The 21,951-nt window shown below is 45.1% G+C and overlaps 1 protein-coding gene across 2 annotated transcripts in view; it reads left to right on the forward strand.

Annotated features, from left to right (window-relative positions):
- LOC138471886 (uncharacterized) overlaps positions 1 to 21,951 on the forward strand; it is a 302,508-nt gene that overhangs the window by 166,951 nt on the left and 113,606 nt on the right. For both annotated transcript variants that reach the window (XM_069609746.1, XM_069609747.1), the window contains exons 8-9: positions 8,602 to 9,309; positions 9,755 to 9,970. In XM_069609746.1, the coding sequence (XP_069465847.1) occupies positions 8,602 to 9,309; positions 9,755 to 9,970 (924 nt within the window). The remainder of the gene's footprint in view (positions 1 to 8,601; positions 9,310 to 9,754; positions 9,971 to 21,951) is intronic.

The following is a 21,951-nucleotide window of genomic DNA, read 5'->3' on the forward strand; positions in this document are numbered from 1 at the left end:
AAATGTATATTTTCCCCTCCAAAGACTGCACTTGCTACCTGTTACTGCATTTTCTTTTCTAGGAAGGACTCTTATTGAACTCTACAGAACTCCTCGTGAAAGTTTCTACTTACCTGATACTTACCTGATATCATAACAAAAACGTTCCTTTTATATAAATGCACTCATGGCGTGCATGACGTGCCCGCCACTGCTGACTCAGCCCACATGCCTCACTGGCCAGTCCTTTTTCCTGCTCGTTGGCTACAAAGCCTAACTGAATCAATTTGGCAGGGGGTTGGATGGAGGGTCGTATGGAGGGAAGGGTACTATGAACTAGGAGTACAGTGGTCACTACGGTGAGGAGCTGTTTCTTACCTCTGCAACATGTCCCCTTTCCTCCATACTGATGGGAGATTTTGTAGCATGAAACACTCACAGGTGGAGGTTGTCTAACTAGGAGCAAACAAGTTTCGCAAAACTTCCTGACCAAATCTGGCATCAGCCCTGGAACCGGGATCCAAACAAAAGTGCTTGCAAAAGGCTGCCGGTGTGGACTACATGGCGGTCTCGCTGATGACGTCCCATGGAAAGTGAATTTGAAAAGCTACTGCAGTGGCCTTTGCCCTCACTGTGTGTGCATGCATACCCTTATGTGGAGTTAGCTTCTTAGATGAGAAACAGAAGTTAATGGCAGACAAGCCACCAAACGATAAATGCCTTGAATGCCTGACTGCCTGGCTTGTGTCCCCCAAAGATGACAAAGACAGAATTCAATTTGCTTAACTGTTTGGTCCTGTGAAGGTAGAATATGAGCGCCCTATGGACAGCTAAGGTGTGAAGTGTAGAGTGTGCAGAGGACTTGGGTTCCGGAAAAAACGTGGAAGGAGGAGCCCACTTTGGATAAGAAGGCTGTGTGTGTGCGCAGCACTACCTTGTCCCTGTGAAAGAAAGTGGAAGGTTCTGAGGCCGAGAAGACCTGTATCTGGCTCACTCTCCTAGCGGAACTAAAGGCAACCAACAGGGTCACCTTCTAAGAGAGGAACTTGAGTTCCTTAGAATGCAGTGGCTCGAATGGCTTCCCAGTTAATGAAGATAACATTTTCAGATACCACATAGGGGGAGGCCTCTTAGACAGAGGGTGCAACCGCAGAAGGGCCTCCTAATGTCTGCGAAACACTGGATTTGCCATAGAGATTAGGACAACTTGCCCACATTCTGGTATTCTCCAATGGGCGCTAAGTAGGTGCAACAGGATTGACCGAGTTGCCCAAAGATGCCATGTGCAAGACAAAAAAAGTATGTCATCCAAGCACTGGAGAGGGGATTAATACTCTTTTTCAAGGCCCAATTACAGGATCTGGTCTATTTACTTTGGTATTGAGACCACGTCAATTGCTTCCTTGCCGCCTGAATGATCTTCATGTTCTCTGCGGACAGCCCTGAATGATCTAGAGTTAAGTCCTCAGGAAGCAGTGCATGGATGAAGAATATTGCCCTGTTCTTGGATATGGATGTCATGCCACTGTGGAAGAGGAATCGGGACCAGCCCATTCAGTCACACCAGTTCAGAGTACCAAAAGCTGGCTGGCCTCTTCACCACTGTTAGTATGATCGTGCAGCTTTTGGCCAATTCTCTGAGGATCAGCAGAATTGGCGGGAAGATGTTGAGGAACTCCTCTGACCAGGGAATGCTTAGAGTGTCTCCTAGATACACTGCGCCCGTGCCGTGTGAACATATCGGTCTCTGGAAGACCCCACTCCTGGAAGATGGGATGCAGAGCCAGGGGATTGATCTCCCACTCGTGGTTGGTATGATGCAACCTTCTGAGGAGGTCTGCTTCCTTGTTCAGAACCCCGGGCCAGATGGACTGCCCTGAGCAGTATATCATTCACCACGGCCCATTCCCAGATAAATAAGGCCAGATGACATAGAGGAGGGGACATTGTACCCCCCTGATTATTTATGTAGAACATCACTGTGGAGCTGTCCATTTGTACCAGGACCGATTTCTTGCAGATATTCGGCAGGAGCATGTGCAGCGCTTAGATGATGGCTTGTAGTTCCAAAGCATTTATGTGTGGTGTCCTGTCCCGCTCAGACCACAACCTGGGGACTTTGAGGACCCCCCAGGTGGATCCCCACCTGCTGAAGGATAAGTGCATTGTTATGGCAACATTGGACAGCGGCTCCTTGAAAGGGACTCCCTGTAACAGATTTCTCTGGTCTGCCCACCACTGTAGGTCCTGACCCAGAGATGCTGGTATCGCAATGCATTGCAATTGCTTGGCCTTGGCCTATGACCATGAGCTGCTGAGATGGAGTTGCAGGCGTCTTCAGTCTGGCGTGTGGCACACAGAGGACGGACGCAGTCACAAGGCCAAACAACCTCTGGTACCACCATGCTGTAGTAACATTCATGGGAAGAAAACACACCATTGTCAAATGAATATCTAATATGCGCTGGAGCAAAGTGAAAATCTTGGCCAGCTTTGAATCCCAGACAAACTCCAGGAAGTTAAGCTTCTGAGCGGGGGTCAGCAAGGACTGGATGAACTGGCCACAGCGCTCATCAGCTTGGTGAATACTCTCAGCACTGCATTGAGTCCAAACGGCAGGACCCGACATTAGTAGTGGTGCCTGCCAAGGGAAAACCTGAGGAATATCCGGTGTGGTTCCCATATAGGTACATGAAGGTAGGCGTCCTTGAGGTTCACATCGCAGAACCAATAGCTGCTTTGAATTGAGCTCGGAATCTGTGCTGGCGTAATCATCTTGAACAATCATTGGGAAGATGGAGGTTGAAGGAGTAGAGATCCAGGATTGCCCACAGGCAAGCCTGGTTCTTCTTGCGGATGGAGCAGATTCTCAAATAGAACCCTAGACCTTTCTTGTTAGGGGAGAACATGTTTTATGGCCTGTATCTTATGGAGTTTGCAGATGCCTGTAAAAGCAGAGCGGAACTCATCTGAATCAATGGTGGAATACGGGGAGACTAGGAAGCCTGAGGCGGTATCCCTTGGAGACTACTGAACAAAGCCAGGGATCCTGCGATATGCTCAACCAACTGCTCAGCTCAATGACAACCTGCAGTTGACAGGAGTGTTTTGGACCCAATCCTGTTCATCATTGCTTTTTCAGATCGGTGGGTGCAGTGCCTGAGCGGCTAGTGAAGCACCATTTGGTAGAAGGTCTTGACTGCTTCCTTCTGTGACCACTGGGGGAGTGATCTCGTTCCTTGCCTTTCTATCCTGGTAGCCCCAAAATCTGCCTAGAGTCTCTGCTGAGGAAGGGGGGCTGGTGAAAGGTCTTCTGGCTAGTCTTCATGAGGACGGCCAGGGACTTGGCCGTCTGGGTGGAAGCCTTGCGCTTATTGTGTGTGGAGGAGAGGAACAGATCTTGGCTATCAGAGGGGAGAAATCGATGATGCAATCCTGTATCTTCTGCGTAAATTTGGTAGCGTGCAGCCAGGCGATCCTTCGCATGTCCACACACATCACCATTCCACTACTAGCCATGTTGATATGATGAAGGGATGACTCTAGCAGATCCTGAGCCACCGTCTTAGCCTCCGGCAGACCCGACTTGAAGGCCTCTTGCCCATCTGCTGGCATGTAAGGCAGGCCATCTGCCAGTTCTCTCCAGAGTCATTGATTACCCGCAGCTAGCAAGGCATTAGAGTAGACCTTCTACCCATAAGCCTCAAGAAGCTTGTCATCCTTGCTCGCGAGATCCGGCAATGATGCTGTGGCACTGGAGCCTGTAGGCTTAGTGAACAATGAAGCTGACGCCACAACAGGTGAGTAGGGGCTGTGGTTGAGGGACTAGGCACAGCTTGTCCAATGGGAGGGACCTGTATCTGGCCTTCGACCTTGTGTTTGTCGGTTGGAGTGAGTAAGGTTTCTCCCAGAGCTTTAATACCTCAGAGAGGACATCTTTCTGCAATGTTAACCCTGATCCGTTCGAGGAGCGGAGGGCCAAAATCTCTGATAGCAGAGGATCTTCCAGCTGAGGCACCCCGAGGTAGTTGGCCAGACATATCATTCTTTCATTGAAAGCCTTTACACAGTGAGCAACTTCCTCCTCCGTATCTGTATCAGAACCCTTGCCTTGTGCGTCCTGAGTGACCGAGTCTGTAATGGCAGGAGCCCCCTTCTTTGACTTTTGTACAGGGGGACCTCTGGTATTTGTGGCCTCCAATGTTGGTGTAGATTGAGGTGGTACTGCAGGTGGAGGTGGTGCTGCCGGCTGTGGCGTAGAGATCGGGCTCAGATGCGCCAGAGCCGGGGCCTCTGTGCCTAAAGGGGACCGATGCAACAGCAGCAGAAGTGGTGCTGTTGGCGGGCAGGAGCGGTTGGCATTATTGGTTAAGGCATCATCTCCCTTACCCCCCAGAAATATTCTGCCATTGTCCCTGATCTCTTGATAGTCTGGAACTTTACTGTCCTCTTGCGCAGGTGTCACAGAAGACGAGGTTGTAGGTGTCCAAGTGTGGGTGACCATAGGGGAAGCAGGCATCCTATTGACTGATTCTACAGGGACCCAGTAAGGTTGCCGTAGCTGAAAATCCTACAGGGACTAGGGCGTAGCGGGGTAGGCTGGATAGGCTGTGCTCTGCTGTGCCGGATTCTATGAGGTTTGTAGTACGAATGACACATTTGAGACTGTTGGCAGTATGGTGGTTCCAGATACATGTCCCTTGGCGGTGGGTCTGGTTGCCAGATAGCCCAGGGATAAAGGGATCTGGGTTGTTTGACCGAAGTGTAATTATTCGCGGTGGAATTGACCATAGTCAATTTCACAGTGAATAGATTTGCACGTCTGCCAAACAACCCAAAATGTACCTTTCACCACCACTCCCCACCCCCTACTTACCTGCTTGCTCGCCCTTACTTCCCCTGCAACCCTGCAGCGTCAGATCCATCCCTCTAACACGGGTCAGATCTGAATGCACAGGGCACCTTTTTTACTTTAAAAAAAAAGATTTTGGTCCCCCGCCTCCAATTTTGAAGAAGCAGGGGACACCTCTGCAACCCCCAAGCCCACAAATACTGAACATGGGGAGCGGGGAACACCACTGCAACCCCCGTTCCATATGTTCAGTATTTTTAAAAATCGATCAAAATCGTTCATATTCTACCATTCGATCGATTTGCATCGGTCAAAATGGGTAGTACTGGGATAAAGATACAGGGGACCACCCCATCACTTCACTTTGTTTATGGTGTGGCCCAGGAGCCATCGACAAGCGGTCCTTGGGCCCAGATTTTTCCCGGCTAGAGAATACCTTCTACTGGCGTCTGCCATTTTGTATTTCAAGGATTGGCCTGGGTCTCTGCCATTTTAGGGCTGAGCACATGGACTGCTTTGGTAGGGACACAAGGGCTATTGTCCGCCAACGCGTTACTCTGAGGCAAAGGTCATTGATGACCCTCAGGATCGTATCCAGTGACAGGAGCTCGTGGAGCCTCTGACATACGTCTGGAAGGCACCGCCGTACCCGCATTGGATATATCACTGGTACATTTCACCCCCTCAGACGGTTGCCTGGTGACAGACCCCAAAGAGTCATCAGAGGGTAGCTACTCCAATAGGCCCCGAAGAGCCCTCAGTCGGCCATACGGTAGTAGGCTTTGTAGAGCCGTCGACCCAGGAGTCGGTACTAGTCTGTACTGCCCCTGGGCCATCCCAGGTAGTTTTAGCAGGGCTTGACAATCCCTTCCCATCAAAAAGGGTCTGGGGAAGGAGTCGCTTGGCCGCACGGTGTGTGAAAAAGAATAGAACTTACCTGAGCAGGCGGGACGATCTGATCTATCGTGTCCAAACAAAGTACTTAGCCCGACTGGGAGGAGAGTCATCTAGGAGGTCTTGCCAACGACTCAGGCGGCGTTGCAATGCCTAGGAACCGAGTGCTTCTCAGGCCGAACAAGAATCCCACAGGAGGGAAGGGCCCAGACACCTCAGGCAGTGGCTATGGGCGTCCGAAGAAGAGAACTTCCTACTGCAGCAAGTGCAGGGACGAAAATGTATTATCACTGGCATAAACAGGTATGATGGTGAGGTAGGCTAGCATGCAGCAAAAGAAAAATAATGATGGAAAGTAACGACAAAAAGAAAAGCACGTCACCGCAGGTGCAAGGTGTCCAGTCCCATCAAATGGTAAAAAGGACAGGCAAGTGAGGCCTGTGGGCAGAGTCAGCGTGGGTGGGCACGGCCAGCACACCCTGCATACATTCATTTAAAGGGGACCTTTTTACTGTGGTGCAAAAAAAGGCTCTGGTAAAGTATAAAATATACATTTTTCATTTTTAAGTGGTTTTATTTTGGAAGCGGTCTGCAATGCTTGGCCATCTGTGTGTGTGTGTGTGTGTGTCTGTTCGAAATGTTCTGCATGCTTTTCAACATGCTACAAACGTGAAATTTGGCATGTGGGTAGGTTCCATGGTGTATACAATGTAAAAAGTATAAAATATATATACCTTTGTCGAATGTTCTTTTTTAAAATGATGAATTACCATGTGAAGCACGGGTAGAACTGCTAGTGTTTTCTGAAGATATAGTTAAATGTTAAATGTTAGAGGTATTTGTACTGCGCACCGTCACCAACGGAATTGGTCCCCAGGCGCTCTGGCAGACCTGTAAACGAGAAGGTGGGATGGGTTAGTAGGGTGAAGAAGTAGTATTATAGTGAGAGGGGTGGTGTTCTGTTGGCAGCTTCATCTTGGTATACAAGGTGCTCTGAGCTTTGGTGCAAGTATCGGAGTGATGTCAGGCATCGTGTGCTGTCGGTGCGGCTTATGTGTTGTTGCGGTGTGGTGAAGTGCGTGTGGCTTGCTGTGCGAGAGGTGGTTGTGTGGGTTTATTAAGTGTGTTAAGTATGCAGAAAGTTTAAGCTTCTCGGTTAGTGCATCAAGTTTTGCAGTTAGTCCTCATTTCATGAATCCTGCATGGCGTAAAAGCAGCTAGACTTGAGAGTCCTATATGGTGGGAGAGAGGCCTATGCCCAGCAGAGCAATAGTATATGGTACCATACACCGCTGGATATGAGAAACAATTGAGCCGTTCAGTACCATCCCAGAACACACCTAGATCCAGTGGTCCTGCACAATGGGAGGAAGGCTCACGCCTGACAGATCAATTAAGGTTTTGGCGCTGGCGACTTCCTGTTGTTTGTAGTGACCTATGTACAGTAGGGTAGTATTCAAATGAGCTATGTATAGTATGATGGGGGAGTCTGTTCTTCTCCTTGGATGTCGGAGCTGGAGTTGTGGTGTCGTCTTTCCCTATTATCTGAGTGAATTTGTCTGTTGGTGCTTCTGGTATAGTACAGGCGGGATGCTACAGGTGAGTCGTCTAAGTGCTTCTGTCTTGGTTTGTCTATATGTTCAGTCTTTAGTGTCCTCTTATGGTTATCTTTCATTATCTCTTATGTAATGTCATGGAGTGCGTTCCTTTTATTCTTTTCGCCGTCGCTTGTTTGGCGGAAACCGGGGATGGTATCTTTATTCATCGTTGTTTTAGCGGCGTGGGCGTTCTTGTGGGTGGTCTTCTAGTTACGCAGTGAAGAGCCAGGATTTGAGCAGTTCCCAGAATACTAGGTGGTTTCTTGTGTTCCGTATATTGTTTGGTTGATCATTCCAAGTTTTTGGTGCCTGGTGAGATAAAGAGGATCCTCTGAGATTTCTTCTGTTGTAGGGTTTTGGTTCCAGGCGGATGTCGTTGCTTGATCTGAACGTTCCTGACGGCTGGTGTAGGCGTAATTGATCTCTCAGGAATTCTGCGCCTTGGTTGTGTATTGCTCTGTGCGTGGTGCACGTTGATTTGAATTTTATTTGATGTAGTATTTTTAGTGCGGCTGTGATTTGTTCTCTTCGCTGAAGTTTGAGAAGGAGTCTTGCTGCTGCATTTTGTATGTGTTGTAGTTTTTTTAGGAGTCGTTCAGGCATACCCAGGTATAGGCTATTGGCATAATCTGCTCTGGACATGACCAGGGCGATGATGGTAAGTGTTTTGGTGGCCAATGACACGAATGGTAGGATTTTTTTGCTGCTAGCAGGAGAAAGAATCATTTCTTGAGTAGAACATTTACTTGTGTCGCTAGAGTGAGATTGTTGTCCATCAGGACCCCCAGGTTTTATTTCTTTTAGTGTGCAAGCATTTTCTCATTGGATAGAAATAAAATATGTGTACTCATCCGAGTCCACCTGCTGAGAGTTAGGCCTCAGCTGCTCTGTCGCGACTACCACTTGGAGAGCCTGGTGAGCTTGAGGGAATCACTATCTGAGAATGATACAAATACAGATCCCAGCCACACGGCTTGACCAAAATCTGCCTAACACTGACACTGCCTGGACGATGCAATGTAGTAATAGAAGTTTGTACATAAAGGTTTGCAAGTAGGGGATATGGCATTGTTGGAAATTATCAGCTGAATCTTCTGCCTTCTTTATAAAATGATGCACAAAAATGGAATTAAAAGAAAACAGAACAGCATTGCTGAGAGCAAACTGCAGAGGCAGATCTTAAGATAGTTTTCTTTCTCTCTTTCCATGTTCTTACCTTTTCTCTACAATCCTTCCTTCTCTGACTAAAGACTGACAACCTTTTCATTCCATTCACAGGCTTTTTGAGGGTGACAGGTTGATCTACCAGGGACCCCAGTGTGGCTATGAGTTCCCTAGCACCAAGCCAGGCCAGGAGTACTGCTTCACACTCATCATGGAAACCGAAGGAGATCGCAGCCCATGCAGCAGTGTCCGAGTCGTTTCCCAGGAAGAGTCAGTGCCCAGCTGCCCAGTGAACTTTCGTGTCATTGGCCGGACAGCTAGCCATATGAAGCTGATCTGGGCTCCCCCTGCGGAGCCGCACGGAGTGATTAAAAGCTACACCGTGTGTAGGGGGGATACCATTGTTGACTCTACCCAGGAACTGAGCTGCATTGTGGGAGGACTCTTGCCTGCCACCAGCTACACCTTCAGTGTATGTGCCTGCACGAGCAGAGGGAAGGGGGAGAAGGCCTTTGTGGAGGCTAGGACTACTGACACTGGTGATCATGCTCCAGAAAAATTAACACTTTACATAATGGGCCGCAGCGAGATCTTCATCTCCTGGGATGTCCCCAAGTTTCCACTGGGTCGCTTCTTCAACTATGAACTTTGTATGAATGGGAAGGTGGTTTACCTGGGAACTGAGCGCACCTACACTGCCAGGCGGCTCACAGCCAACACAGAATACACTTGTACTGTCAGTGCCATCACCAGCGAGGGGCGCTGCGAGAGCCGGCCCGTAACCAGGCGGACTGCGAAGGATGAGTATGAGAACATTAACAAGTGAGTCTTTCATTTGTTTTCAGCGCCCTCCATAGATCTCTCGTGTGTCCATTTGGAGACAAAGTAGTGCATGTCAACCACATGTCAGAGTACTGTCAGAAGATACAATATGATTTCTCTGGTGGCTTAAATGAATCGAAGGCAATGTAAGCATGCAGCTGGACAAGTCAGCCATTTGCCAGAGTGCTGAAGGGTCTTTAACCAGAATGTCACATGTTCCTTTCTATTTGGGAGCAGCATATCATAAAGGTCATTGCACACTTGTGGCTACTTATTTTAAATGGGCAGGGGTCCAATTCTCGCTGTAAAGACATCCCCTCTATTACATCAGTCCCAGATATGATTACAAAATGTGTCTTAAACCCCTTCCCTGCTTCTTTTCATCCTTCTTCTGTATCCATCCATGCATACATGGACCTCATCCTACTCCTGCATCTTCCCGCAGGGGTTACTCTCCTATGTGGTGCAGCCAACCAGCTACAACTGCATCTGGTCAAGGGTCCCAAGAGACAGCTGAGAAGCCAGCAAAGTCTGGTAGCAATGGGGCAGAAACCCTAAAACGTTCTCCAGGAAAGACACTCAAGGCCCACCTTCTTCTTAGCCAAAGAGTCAACAGGTCCAGAGAAGAGGACAGTGTTGCCAAACCATCTATAAGATCCAGGTGAGCCCAGGTTTTTTTCTTGTGCCTTTTCAGCTGGAAGTCAGCCTAGACTGGCTAATAGTTTGTCTATAGTATATCTGTCTTTCTGCAGTCTGTTGTCTACCTGTAGTCGTGCTATCTGTAGAGTATGTATTTAGCTTGCATGTAGTCTGACTGTCTATTCCCTGGTTGTCCTTTTATAGGTTACCAGACTGCTGTTTGTCTATATGACTTTAGCAGGTCTGCCTGTAGTGTGTTAGTTTGCATGCTATGTGTTAAGCCTGTCCGTGTCACTGTCTGTAGTATGGCTATTTGTAGCGTGTACACTATGTCTGTATTCTGTAATATACTTGTCGGCAATCTATGGGCCTTTCCATACTCTACTTTTCGCTGTCTGTATTCTGTCTCTTTCTGTAGTCTACAAGTATGTAGATGAATGCTCAGTCTGTAGTGTGTGTGCCGTCTTTCTGTAGGTAGTCTCTCTTTAGCAGATCTGTAGTCTGACTTTATTCTGCCCATAGAGGAGTTTCTCTATATGATGTTTGCAATCAGACTGTCTTAATTTGATTTTAAAAGATTTCTTAAGCATGTAAGTAAACGTTAGGGTGATTTAACACTGTATAAAACATGTGTAAAGTAAATCAACATAATAAAGACACATCTTTCAAAATATTATTGATCAATACCCAAAAAATCCTAGAGCAACGAATTACATGAAAATATAGCACCAGTTTTTACATACAATGCATGAAGAACATACATTTTGGTGTACACAGATGTCTCGCATGCAGCGGGCTTGGTGAGGAATTCTAGCAGTCAATACCAACCAAAACAAGCATTGGCAATACCAACAGTTTGGGCTTTTGTGTAGGCATAGGAAAATCACTTGCCAGGCCCTGCCATAGTGGTATTATCTGGCCATTGATGGTAGCAGGTGCAAAATGGTGCAAGTTACTGGGCATTTAATAGCTGTACTGGGCATATACCTAATACTTATACAGAAACCAAAACTGCTGTCCTTGCCAATGCTTGTTTTTAACAAGACTTCATTGAAGGGAATGCATAGTGCTTATAAATTGAGTGGCTGAAGGCAGACCTGGTTATGACATTTTTGTTACACCACTAGCGCATTTACCGCCACAATTAAGCCACTAACTCTCAGTAGACTTTTGAAAAACACTGGCAGGCCCTTCAAGGTCAAAGTTTGATGGGAAGGCTTGAGAAAGCAAACACAAATATTTCCTATGAGGTGTTTCTTGGGGCGTGGAGGGTCGTGAACCTGCGCGGGAATATCGATAGGGATTAGGATGGCCATGGGCAGTCAATTGGTGTGCACATAACCAAACAACATCTACAAGACGAGTGTCCCTCCTCAAATGCATTTCTCCCAATCTGTACTCTAATGCAATAGTTTCAGTTTACAGGTTGCGCAAGTGCCACCTAATAGTGTAAACTAGTTAGATTAGTACATAATTCATGGAAGCAAAGAAACTTGAAGTGGGTGAGGGAGATGGGAGAGCGCCCAACATAAAAGCACAAGGTCTGGCTCAGGGGAAATCCCGACACCCAATTAACGGAGCGGTCCAAAAATGTGACAACCTCTGTACAGTTTCAAAACAGCAGGAATACACATGGACATCTCAAGATTTCCAATGCTCTCAAATGGTTACAGGTTTGTCATGGAGTTTCATTCAGCTCTAACGTCATACACAAAAAATATGTTCACAAACCTAAGGTGGGATAGGATTGGTTAGTGAGACAGACTACATATATAAACTATATGTGGGTAATAACTCCATTGACTACAAGCTATCTGGTGGCTCCACCTGCGAACACATCCTAAATGTTCCATTTCCACTAGCGCGGAAGGTGGGTAGGGATTGGCCAGTGTGGGCTTTCTCAGCCTGGGAAAGTTACAGACACATGAGCACAATGGGGTCATGGTGAGAAGGTCCTCAGGGTGACACCTTGTCCCAATAAGGTTGCCACTCTCTGAGTCCCCTGACCACAAGCAAGGGCATTCTAGCGTTCCGCTTCATGATGTATTGTATCTTTTTTTCCCACTGAAATGGATTATCTGAATAGGCCTTCTATGCCACTGCAAGTCACGTGTGTAGCGACTGCATTTCGATTGTCCTGCTCAGTGAATTGTAAGGATTCTAGGTGGTGGGACTCGTTCAGGCTGTCTCCTCCTGTGTGTCAGGTGTAAACGGATGAGAACCTGACAGTTCTGCAACATGTGTTGCTTTGTTTATTCAGATAGAGTTATGTCACTCGCCTGGGATTTGCTTACTGTCTGTACTTTTCCAATGCTGGCTCAAACCTGCCTTTTCATAAAGACCTTGGCGCTGTGCACTTGGTTTCCGAGCTGTGTCTCTTTTTGCGTGCTCAGCAAGACTGGACCTTACTTCCCACAGATGGCTCCCATTCATCTTTACATGGCCACTCAGTTTAGTCACATTCTGCATCAAGCAAGCAGTTATATGTATTTTTGTGTGATTGGTATTTCCGCGTAAGAGAGATAGGGTGCATGTTTTTCCTCTCTAAACCGGAGGGGTAGATGCCAGTAGCGATATGCACCATTCATGTCTGTCATGCCGGAACAGGGAAGGCGGGCCGTACACTCCACCTCTCTACAAACTGCTTGCAGTATGATTTTTGTTGGGGCATGTTTGAAGTTTAGTAATAATCACAGCAGTCGCACTTAAATCAACATTGACAACACTGATTTAAGACTATAACATAATGCTGAACCTTTGTATGGAATTATTGATTCTAACATTTAGGCATTTCTCCTTACATGTGCATACTAAGGCAAAATGGAGTAAGGAGGCTGACGAGGTGATATCATTTTGACTATAGACTTTAATTAAATCAAAAAAGAAACGTATCTCTCCCTACTGCTAGAGGAGGGGTTTCCCTACCGCAACCTAGAATAACTCGGGTGCTTATCAGGATGTAAGTCAAAAGAAACGTACATACGGTCCTCTGTCCAAACCAATTACTCTATCCCTGCCACTAAGAAAGCAAACCAAAAGGCATTCAATGAAGTTCTTATTTAACCACCATAAGAATGACTCCCTTCTCCTGGTGAAGTACCTCAGTCTCAGGGTGACTCAACAACAGTCTCTTGCAATAGTCTCTGATTTACCAACTAGACCTAGTCCAGGAGAATGACTCCCTTCTCCTGTTCTGTCTGGAAAGGTTCTGTAAAATGGTTCTTGGCGTTTCTTCTCAAAAGTTTTGAAAAGTCTCTTTAGTTAAACAACAATGTCAAGACCTTATTTACTATTCTTTTAGTTGTCAATCCTTTACTGGGAAAATTACCTCAGACCGTTCTTTAGCCTTCTGGTGTCTCTCAGATATTTTAAGGTTCTCACTGTGACAAGGGAGCTTACTCCCAAGGCACTCTTGTACTTGTCTGTAGCTTTTTATCTTCACACTACTCTGAGGGAGATCACCTCCAACAAAGACTTGAATTTTGGGTTTCTGGGTATCACTGTTGTGATGAGGGAGTTCGCTCCAGAGGAATAATTGACTCCTGGTTCTTTGGGTATCACTACTGTGATGAGAGAGATCACTCCAAGTACTTCTTGACTCTTGGTTCTCTGGGTATCACTACTGTGACGAGGGAGATTACCTCTGAGTACTTTGTGACTCTTGATTCTCTGGGTATCACTATTGTGATGAGGGAGATAACTCCTGAATACTTTCTGACTCTTATCCTCACTTATGTACCTCCCTGCACCCCGCCCAGGTCTCCCTTGGCCCCCGTTACCTTGACTGTGGCTGGGGGGCATCACCGGTTCTCCCTGGTGTCTCGAATCGGTTCTTCCTTTGCATGCGTCCTCTGCGTGTCTTCTATCGGTTTCTCTGTTCTCAGCGTGGCTCCGCACTGCTGTAGCTTCTCTGCTGGTCTCGGCACAGTTTATGGACCGTACAGTCCACCTCATAGAGGTTGCGCCACCACCTACTTCCCTGTCATTGCCAGGGGAGCCTGGCCTGCACCGACTCATGGAAGGCATCTCCGTTCCCTGTGCAAGGTCTTTTCACTTGAGGACTGACTGTCTTTCCAGACGTCCTCTGTTCCATGTTTGAATTTCCCGGGCTGAACTGGAAGAACGTCAGCTTCACTTGCGGCTGTCCCTGCTTCTCTGCTTTGTCAGTCCTTCTTTGATGTTTACTTTATACAGCTGGACCCGCCCCAGAATAGCGTCAACTTTAGCCGCCAATGTCTCAGAGGCGATCATCCTGCCTTCCTGTGGCCACCTCATCACAGTTCCTGGTTGATTACTTTCATTGTTAATCTGTATATTTCTTTGGTTCTTCTTCGTCTCAGTGCTATTAGTATTCACAGATGAGACAGTTGAAACTTTGTAATAACACACAGTATTATTCTCTAGTGGTGAAAGGGAAGGAGCCAGCAATGGCAAGGCTTCTGGGGGCAAGGGTTTAGGGAGGTCTTTCACCAGACGGGCGTCCCCATTCCCATGAGGGGAGTCTCTCACTATTAGGTCCTCCCGCTTTTTACCACCCCTAGGGGGATTATTGGTTAGCGACCTCACCTCCCTAGTCTCATGGGGAAGGGCTACTCTCTGGGGAGAAGTGACAAGATTTGGTGAATCGTCACAATACCCACAACCAATGCTTTGACTGTGGGATTACATTTCTTATTAAAATAACACCTATTCTTTTATTTTTTATTACAGTGCTTAGAAGCAGGACAAATATGTCATAGCACACTTCTTATGAATGCCATAGTATTAATGTTATATTTTGTACTGAAAAAGGACAGGAGGGAACATGGGCAGGAGAGGGTACAGGGCAAATATGATGAATGTTTCTTTTTATCTGCACAGAGTGTATAGCTCAGTGAGTTAAATGCTCAACTGTGATATGTGCCTGCCTGCACTTTCCAGGTTCAAATCTTGGCATTGCCTAATCAGCCCATCATCCACCTGAGGTTGATAAATTGAGTACTATTACATTTGGTAGTAATTCCACCATTGTTACAGCCCTTAGAAGTGGGAGGGTTCAATCATGAAGTGCTACACATAAACATGTGATATAATAACATATTCTCTCAGCATTAGAGAAGCCTTAGACCACTGTAGCACCAAATGGAATATTTTGGCATGCCCAACATGATAGGCCATGGAACAATAGAACAGTCAAGTTAATTCTATATAAGAAGCTCTTGAAGTGAATAATTTAGTCTGCCTGTCCTAAATTGACAAACCCTAATCTTTACCTGTATACTTGAGAAAAAAGCACATTAGCCACTGAAACAAAGCCAAACCTTACATGAAATGAGGAAGTTTCCTCGCAGGGGGAATTGAGGTGCGAATGTCGAACTGTAGCCTGCATTAATTGCAATCTGCACACATTTAAACCGACTAGAATCTGTAACAAACACATTTTCTGTGTGCCCCACGTCCCCAGCAGCAGGACTCCTGCTGCTCAGTGCATGGAAGGTTAAAGCGGGTGAGGGCAGGCTTTATGGAAGGGGTCTGCCTGGCCCTTCCTTGAGACTCCACTGCACCAGCAACAGCCCCTATTGTACTCCAGAAACTAGAAATACTTCCAGAAACCAGTTACGCTTAGTTACCAAGCAACCACCCTGGCGAGGTTACTCATATGATGATAATGGGGCTTGACTCTCACCCAGAGGAGGCCTAGGGATTCTGGGTCCATGCATTATGAATTGCCATACTCTGGCGATCAGAGTCTGAAGATTATAAACTGGGATAATATGGTGATTTAGAATCAGGCCTGGCATTGGGCCCTTTCAAACTATTTAGTTTCAAGGGAACGTTACTTGTTGTGGGCCCCCCAGTCGAATTTGATAAGAAAGCTTAATAGCTTTTCTTAAGCGGTTAATTTGGGGGTTAAAGCTGCCCTGCTGCCTGCCTTTCTTTGTGTTGCTATGTAGAGGCCAGCAAACCAGTCCTGTGATAATCTGCAGTTTTAACATCCTCTGTATTGCTACATCTAAGGTTTCCCAGGGGATGATGTCACAGGTTGGAGTGGAAGGTGGGTATATACGCCCTAAAGAAACACTAGTCCTCACAAATTGAAGGCTGCCACCCTTTAATTGTGCACTGTTGGCCAAAGACAGACATTTCCAAAAACTGTTCAATAATCACAGACATGTTTCACCCTTCTTTCAGCTCTTTGGAGTGGGTTATCTAATATGCAGGGAAATTAATAAAGTTCAACAGTGGAACTCCTCAAGCTATCCAGTCTTAAAGCTAAAACCAGGGAAATCACAAATTCAGTTTGCATTAAGGAGCATATTCTCCTATTCTAATCTATGCACCCCACAGCTGCCACCACTAACAGAAGTCCTCTATCCTAGGTTGCACTGAATTCACTCTACATGGATTTTGTGATCATATATGTGCTCCTGGGATTTAAAAAAAACTCACCAACAGAAACTGCTTGTGCCCAAAAAAACGTGTTTACCATTTTTCAAATGCTGTTTTGCATTTGAAATCCCACAACTGCACCAGATCAATGCCTTTTTATTATGAACATACACTAGCAGGTTTTCACAGCTATAGGTAACGGCCCCTAGGCATGATTTTCGGATGTTCCACTGCTCTCCCCTGCACAATGTGTAAGAATGGCCCAAAAAATGGTGGTGGTGACAATGGAGGCTGAACTTCCCTGGGGAACATCCATTCCATGCTGCTGAAGCTTGCCCAGCCCTGGTTAGTTTGGGCTTTTTAACAGGACTTCAGTGAAGGATATGCAGAGTGCATATACATCGATTGGCTGAAGGCAGGCCTGGTCAAATGTTTTTAATACATCAGCAGCATATTTACAACCCCAATTAAGTCATTAACTTTCCAAAGACTGCTATGAAAAATCCCTGGCAGGCACTTCGAGTGCAAGGCCTGATGGTAGGGCTTGATTAAAGCAAGCCCAAAGAGTTACCATGAGGAGAAGTTTTGGGTGGGGAGAGGCAGGAATAGGTGGGAATGGCCATAGGGATTAGCATGGCCATGGGCAGTCAATGGGTGGGCTCATAACTAAACAACACGTATAGACTGTGTGTCCCTCCTCGTATGTCATTCCACTGTGTCTCTCCTCATATGCCATTCCTCCCTATCTGTGCTCTATTGCAATAGTTTAGGCTTACTGCCACAACTAATAGCCCACACTAAAAAGACTAAACATTCTGACAATCACACTAGCTGCAGTGCCGTGTTTACAACAAAAAAAGGAAGTAAACTGATGCACAGAAGATTGTTGTGGTCCCAGCAAATTACAGCTGTTTGCAAAGCAATGAGAACACGGGGGGAGGGGGGGTGTAGAGAGAGATGCGGAAGAGAAGTCAGGAGACACAGAAACCACATTTGTCTACACATGTAATATAGTTAGCATAGAATAGTCCTTTACTGAGAATCCGCTGGTAGGACCTGACCCACCGTGGATAGACGTATTATTTAACCTCAACCAAGCAACCTAGATTGCAAGAGTTCTTTATTTTTTTTTTATTTTTTTATTGTATATGGTTTACAATCTATGTCTCACAGACATGAAAAAAACCTTTACAATTTATTATATAAAAAAAGAAGGAAAACAAGAAAGAGAGAGTTCCTCCTATAAAACTGATAAAATAGACAACTTTCTTACCCCTCTTAAGAAGGGGGAAAATAATAAATTCTAAAATATCAAGAAGAAATGAGCAGAAAGAAGAAGCAGGTAGCCAAAGAAAGGAGCGGTAGGAAAGGAAACAAGGTAAGCGCAATATGTAAGAGTGCTTGTCTAGTAAAGTGGCAGGTTAAAAGGAAGGGAGAAAGAAGATAGAACAGAAGAGAAGGAAGAGAAAAAAAGGAGAAGAAAAAGGAACAATAGGAAGAAGATAAAGAGAAGAGGTGAAAGGAAGTTAAAGGAAGAAAAAGGGAGAGTGAGCAAAAAGTCCACAAAAGCATGTTAGCCCAAAGTTCGATGAAATAGAATGAAGGCTTTGCAGAGACCTCGCTCATCTCTTTTCTCTTCTGCAACCATTGTCCAAGTGGGTTTCAGCTCAGTAATTCTGCAGGTTCTGTTGTTTTATTCTTTCTTTGTCCTCTCTTCTGTCTTGTGTTTTGGCCGCCCCTACTCGTCGTTTCTTCCAGACCCAACACTTTGATTACACTTACAATTCTGATTTCCTCTTATTCTTATCTTTTGCATATTGGTATTGTTTACTTCCTCGCCTCTTCCCTCCTCCTTTGATGTTCCTCTATACTAAGTGTAGGGACTGAAGTAAGTTCACCACTGCTGCTGTCAGCTGGATCTCGTGACCTGCGATTATTATGTGCCACATATTTTCCAATGTTAGCCACTAAGCTCTTTCTACAAATCTTCCTAGTTTTTTCAATCGCAGGTTCCACATTCCCTTACATTCAGCGAGCCTTAGCGATTGATTTCCTGGAATTGCACATTCCTTACAGTAGATAACTGTTCTTTCTGACTGTTTCCGAGTGTTCAGAATTTCCCCCATTAATAGTATGTTCATTCTCGCTCTGAGAAAATTATTTCTGATTTTTGCGTCCGGACATTTTTCTAGGTATCTTGGAAGTGTACCTATTTTTTTATCAACTGTCAGGAAGGTGTTCTTTGGTGTTAGAGATCTTGTTTTTTCTATCGTGTCTATCCAGTCTAATGTTTCCAACTCCCGTTTTATCTTCAGTGGGTTATTCACCAATATTTCCATGCTTGACTCTGTTCTCAATATTGCAATTTTTATTTTTTGGTCAAGACTCTGTAGAATTTCAGATCTTAATTTGCTATGATGTTCATTGATATCCTCATATAAGGAGTCTTTTTTAGGATTTATGATTTCTCTGTAGAGGGACGTTAGTTTCCATTCTGCCAGACGGTTCAATGACTTCAAGCCTAATTCAAAGCATATCTGTCCCCCTGATGTACTCCATGGCAGATTTAAGGCTTTTTTTCCAAATTCTTCCTTCTATTTTATCCCAGTTGAAGTTCCATAGTTGTGGTTTGGCTTCTAATCCATATAGCAGGACTGGAACTATTTTGCTCAGGTAATATTTTACCATTGGGACCACTGAGAATTTACAGAATCTTTTCCTAATTTTAATCAGGTGAGGAATTAGCACATGGGCTTTGGTGATGATGTCTCTCTCAATTTTATAATTGGCTGGGCTTGCATAGATCGTATACCCCAGATATGTAAGATCTTCAACTTGATGAATTCTTTGCCCATCCAGAACCCAGTGCTTGTATGATGTCTTTTTTCTTGGGTCTTTAAATACTAATATCCTTGATTTCTTAGGATTTATTACCAACCCATTTTTCTTGGCATATTGCCCAGTCCGTCCAATAGCCTCTGCAGGCCGATGGGAGTTCTGTCCAGCAGGACGATATCGTCCGCATAGGCCAGCCAGAATATTTTTCTTCTATTTATGACTGGGCTCGCCAATGCGGACGAGATCAAGTGGTCTCCTACATCTGCTAAGAACAAGTTGAAGAATGTGGGTGCCCCCAAGCAGCCCCGTCTTACCCCTCTTTCCACTGGAACTGCTTCGGAGAGGTGGCCGTTGTTGTCTAAACGTACTCTTACACTTGTTCTTTATAGTGGCCAAGAGGTACCATGCTAGTGCGTTATGCTCCATGAAACAGATAGATAAACTAATGCATCCATCGTCTGTCACTTTAATTAAATAGCAAAAAGAGTTTTAAACAATGGCAGATTTAACAGTGACATTAATATGTTGGTCTAGGTTCAAGCCATTGAAGGAGTTAGCCTGAACAAACACTATTGGTGTAAGGGCATCTAGAATATGTTAATTAAACTTAGATGGAAGTGAACAGTGTAAATCAACAATATTTACCTGAGATTATGAATCCTATTTATATGCAATGTTGGGTCAATAATCCCTTGATAGTTTCAAGAGTTAATCAGAGATGCATTTCTTGAATTGGTGGCACACTTGGGCATATCCATATATCAACTGCATTCAGGTGTGCGTTGTTTTCAGTAGTTTCATCAAAGTCCCAGAATGGCCACTTACTGATGTTATTTAACATGAGGAATAAGCTCCCACCATGAGTCACTTGGACTTGACAACGCCCCCACTTCCATTCCAAATTTGGTTCTAATGTTTGTTAATGAAGGCAGATAAACAAATCATAGCCTTGCACCCAGAGCTCACTACGTATCTGACGATAAGGCACTCCAATTGGACAATCATCTCAAAGGTTTCATAGGCTTTGGAATCCAGCAGGAAGCTGGCCCAAGCATTTAGTGTGCACAGAGTGTAGTCCAGCACTTGGAGAGGAGCTTTCTCCAACTCTGCAGCAGCCCGATGGCGAGCAAGACTGGTAGGATTTAAGTATCTTATTGCAAGTGACTTTCTTAGAAAGGCTACCACACATGCCTTTATAATTTTTCCCAAAAAGGCAGGCCATTAATTGGGTTATAATTTCATATTACTGTAGGCTATTGGGCTAATAACTTCAATAGCGATCTAACATACCCCTGCTTAAGGCAGTCTGAGTACAGGACTTGCACTATCACCTGGACCACGCCGTATAAAAATAGGACACTGTGAGGACACGAGAAGTTGATCCTTGCAAAAAGAAAGAAGTCTCTAGCCTATTGGGAGGAGATTTGTTCAACCCACAGTCCGACCCATTGCTTAGCTACTACAAGAGAGAAGTCCTCTGATGCAAGGTAAGGAGTCTCGGGCATATGGGAGTAGGTTCATTCCAACCACGATTCTCACATTATTCAGCTGTTACCGGAGGGACGTCCACCCATACAAAGAAGGTTTTCATAATCAAAGGAGAACCCAACCCATGAAAGGTCAACACTGACATTTCAAGGCAACAAGCAGATGGTCTGAGATGTTCGTGGCAAACCCAAAAAACTTCTGTTGTAAACCCATAGTGAATGGAAAGGACTCCTTTCCTAATGAGAATAACGTTTTTGACTTGAATTTAAAATGTTACTAGGTGTACACTGCACATTACAGCGAGACTGTTGCATGTATGGCTGTAGTTTTCTGCTTTCTATTTTGGTTGTATGCCGTCTGGATTGTGCCTGTCTGCAATTTTTCTGTCTGTAGGCTTCCCTTATTCATTCTGTTCATTGTCCCACACTGTAGCCTGTTTGTAGTTTATCTGTGTTTTTTGTCATTTTTGTTTGAACTGAGGGAACCCATCAGAATGGAATGCATTTTGATGCAAGGGCTAGATGACAGAACAGTAATCAAACAGTAGGATTTTCATTTCACCAAAACAGGGACATCTTTAATGCTTTGTTAAGAGAGAGAAGGGAGTTGGAATTACAAATATAAATGAACAGATCATTTTATAAATTGGGACCATCTACCGATCTGTAGCATTTTTGTGAAACCTGTGGACATCTAAATATTCCTAAATCCTAAAGGGTGAGACCAGAGGTATCCAAGAGGTTTTATAGAATTCAGTCTTCTTAGAAAGGTATTCAGTGGCCTTGCCATGAAGTAATTTGAAAAGCAGCAGCTAAAATAGTGTGATTTTAATGGTACCAAATGTGCCAAATGGCAGCATTTGGGTCTACCTGCTGCAAGTGCAAGAGAAAATCCGGTATCCCAATGTACAAGGTGTTTCCATAATCTATTTTAGTATTCATCAACTATTCAACACATGAAGCAAGTTCTTCCCTTGGAAGACAAAGGATAAAATGGCAATGTTGCCATAGTCTAAAAAAAACAGAGATTGTTACCACTTTGCCGCTGATGGTGAAATCAGCATCCTAAAAGACTACCACATTTTTGACTTTTTCAGAAAAATGTTTTTGAAGTCCAAACAACAAAGGGTGGAAAGGGGAGCAGTTTGGGTTCAGTGAGCAAGCGTTCTGATATGAGGAGAATAACCTTTTTCTTAGATCGGTTCAATTCCATCCCGTTTGGTAGCATATAGTATTTCCTCTCATTCATACAATTAAAAGAGTCAATGGAAGTCTTTGTGATTCCCATAGATCTTGAAATACACCTGGT

Source organism: Ambystoma mexicanum, chromosome 8, assembly GCF_040938575.1.
Source record: "Ambystoma mexicanum isolate Mex_15411 chromosome 8, UKY_AmexF1_1, whole genome shotgun sequence".
NCBI lineage: Eukaryota > Metazoa > Chordata > Amphibia > Caudata > Ambystomatidae > Ambystoma > Ambystoma mexicanum.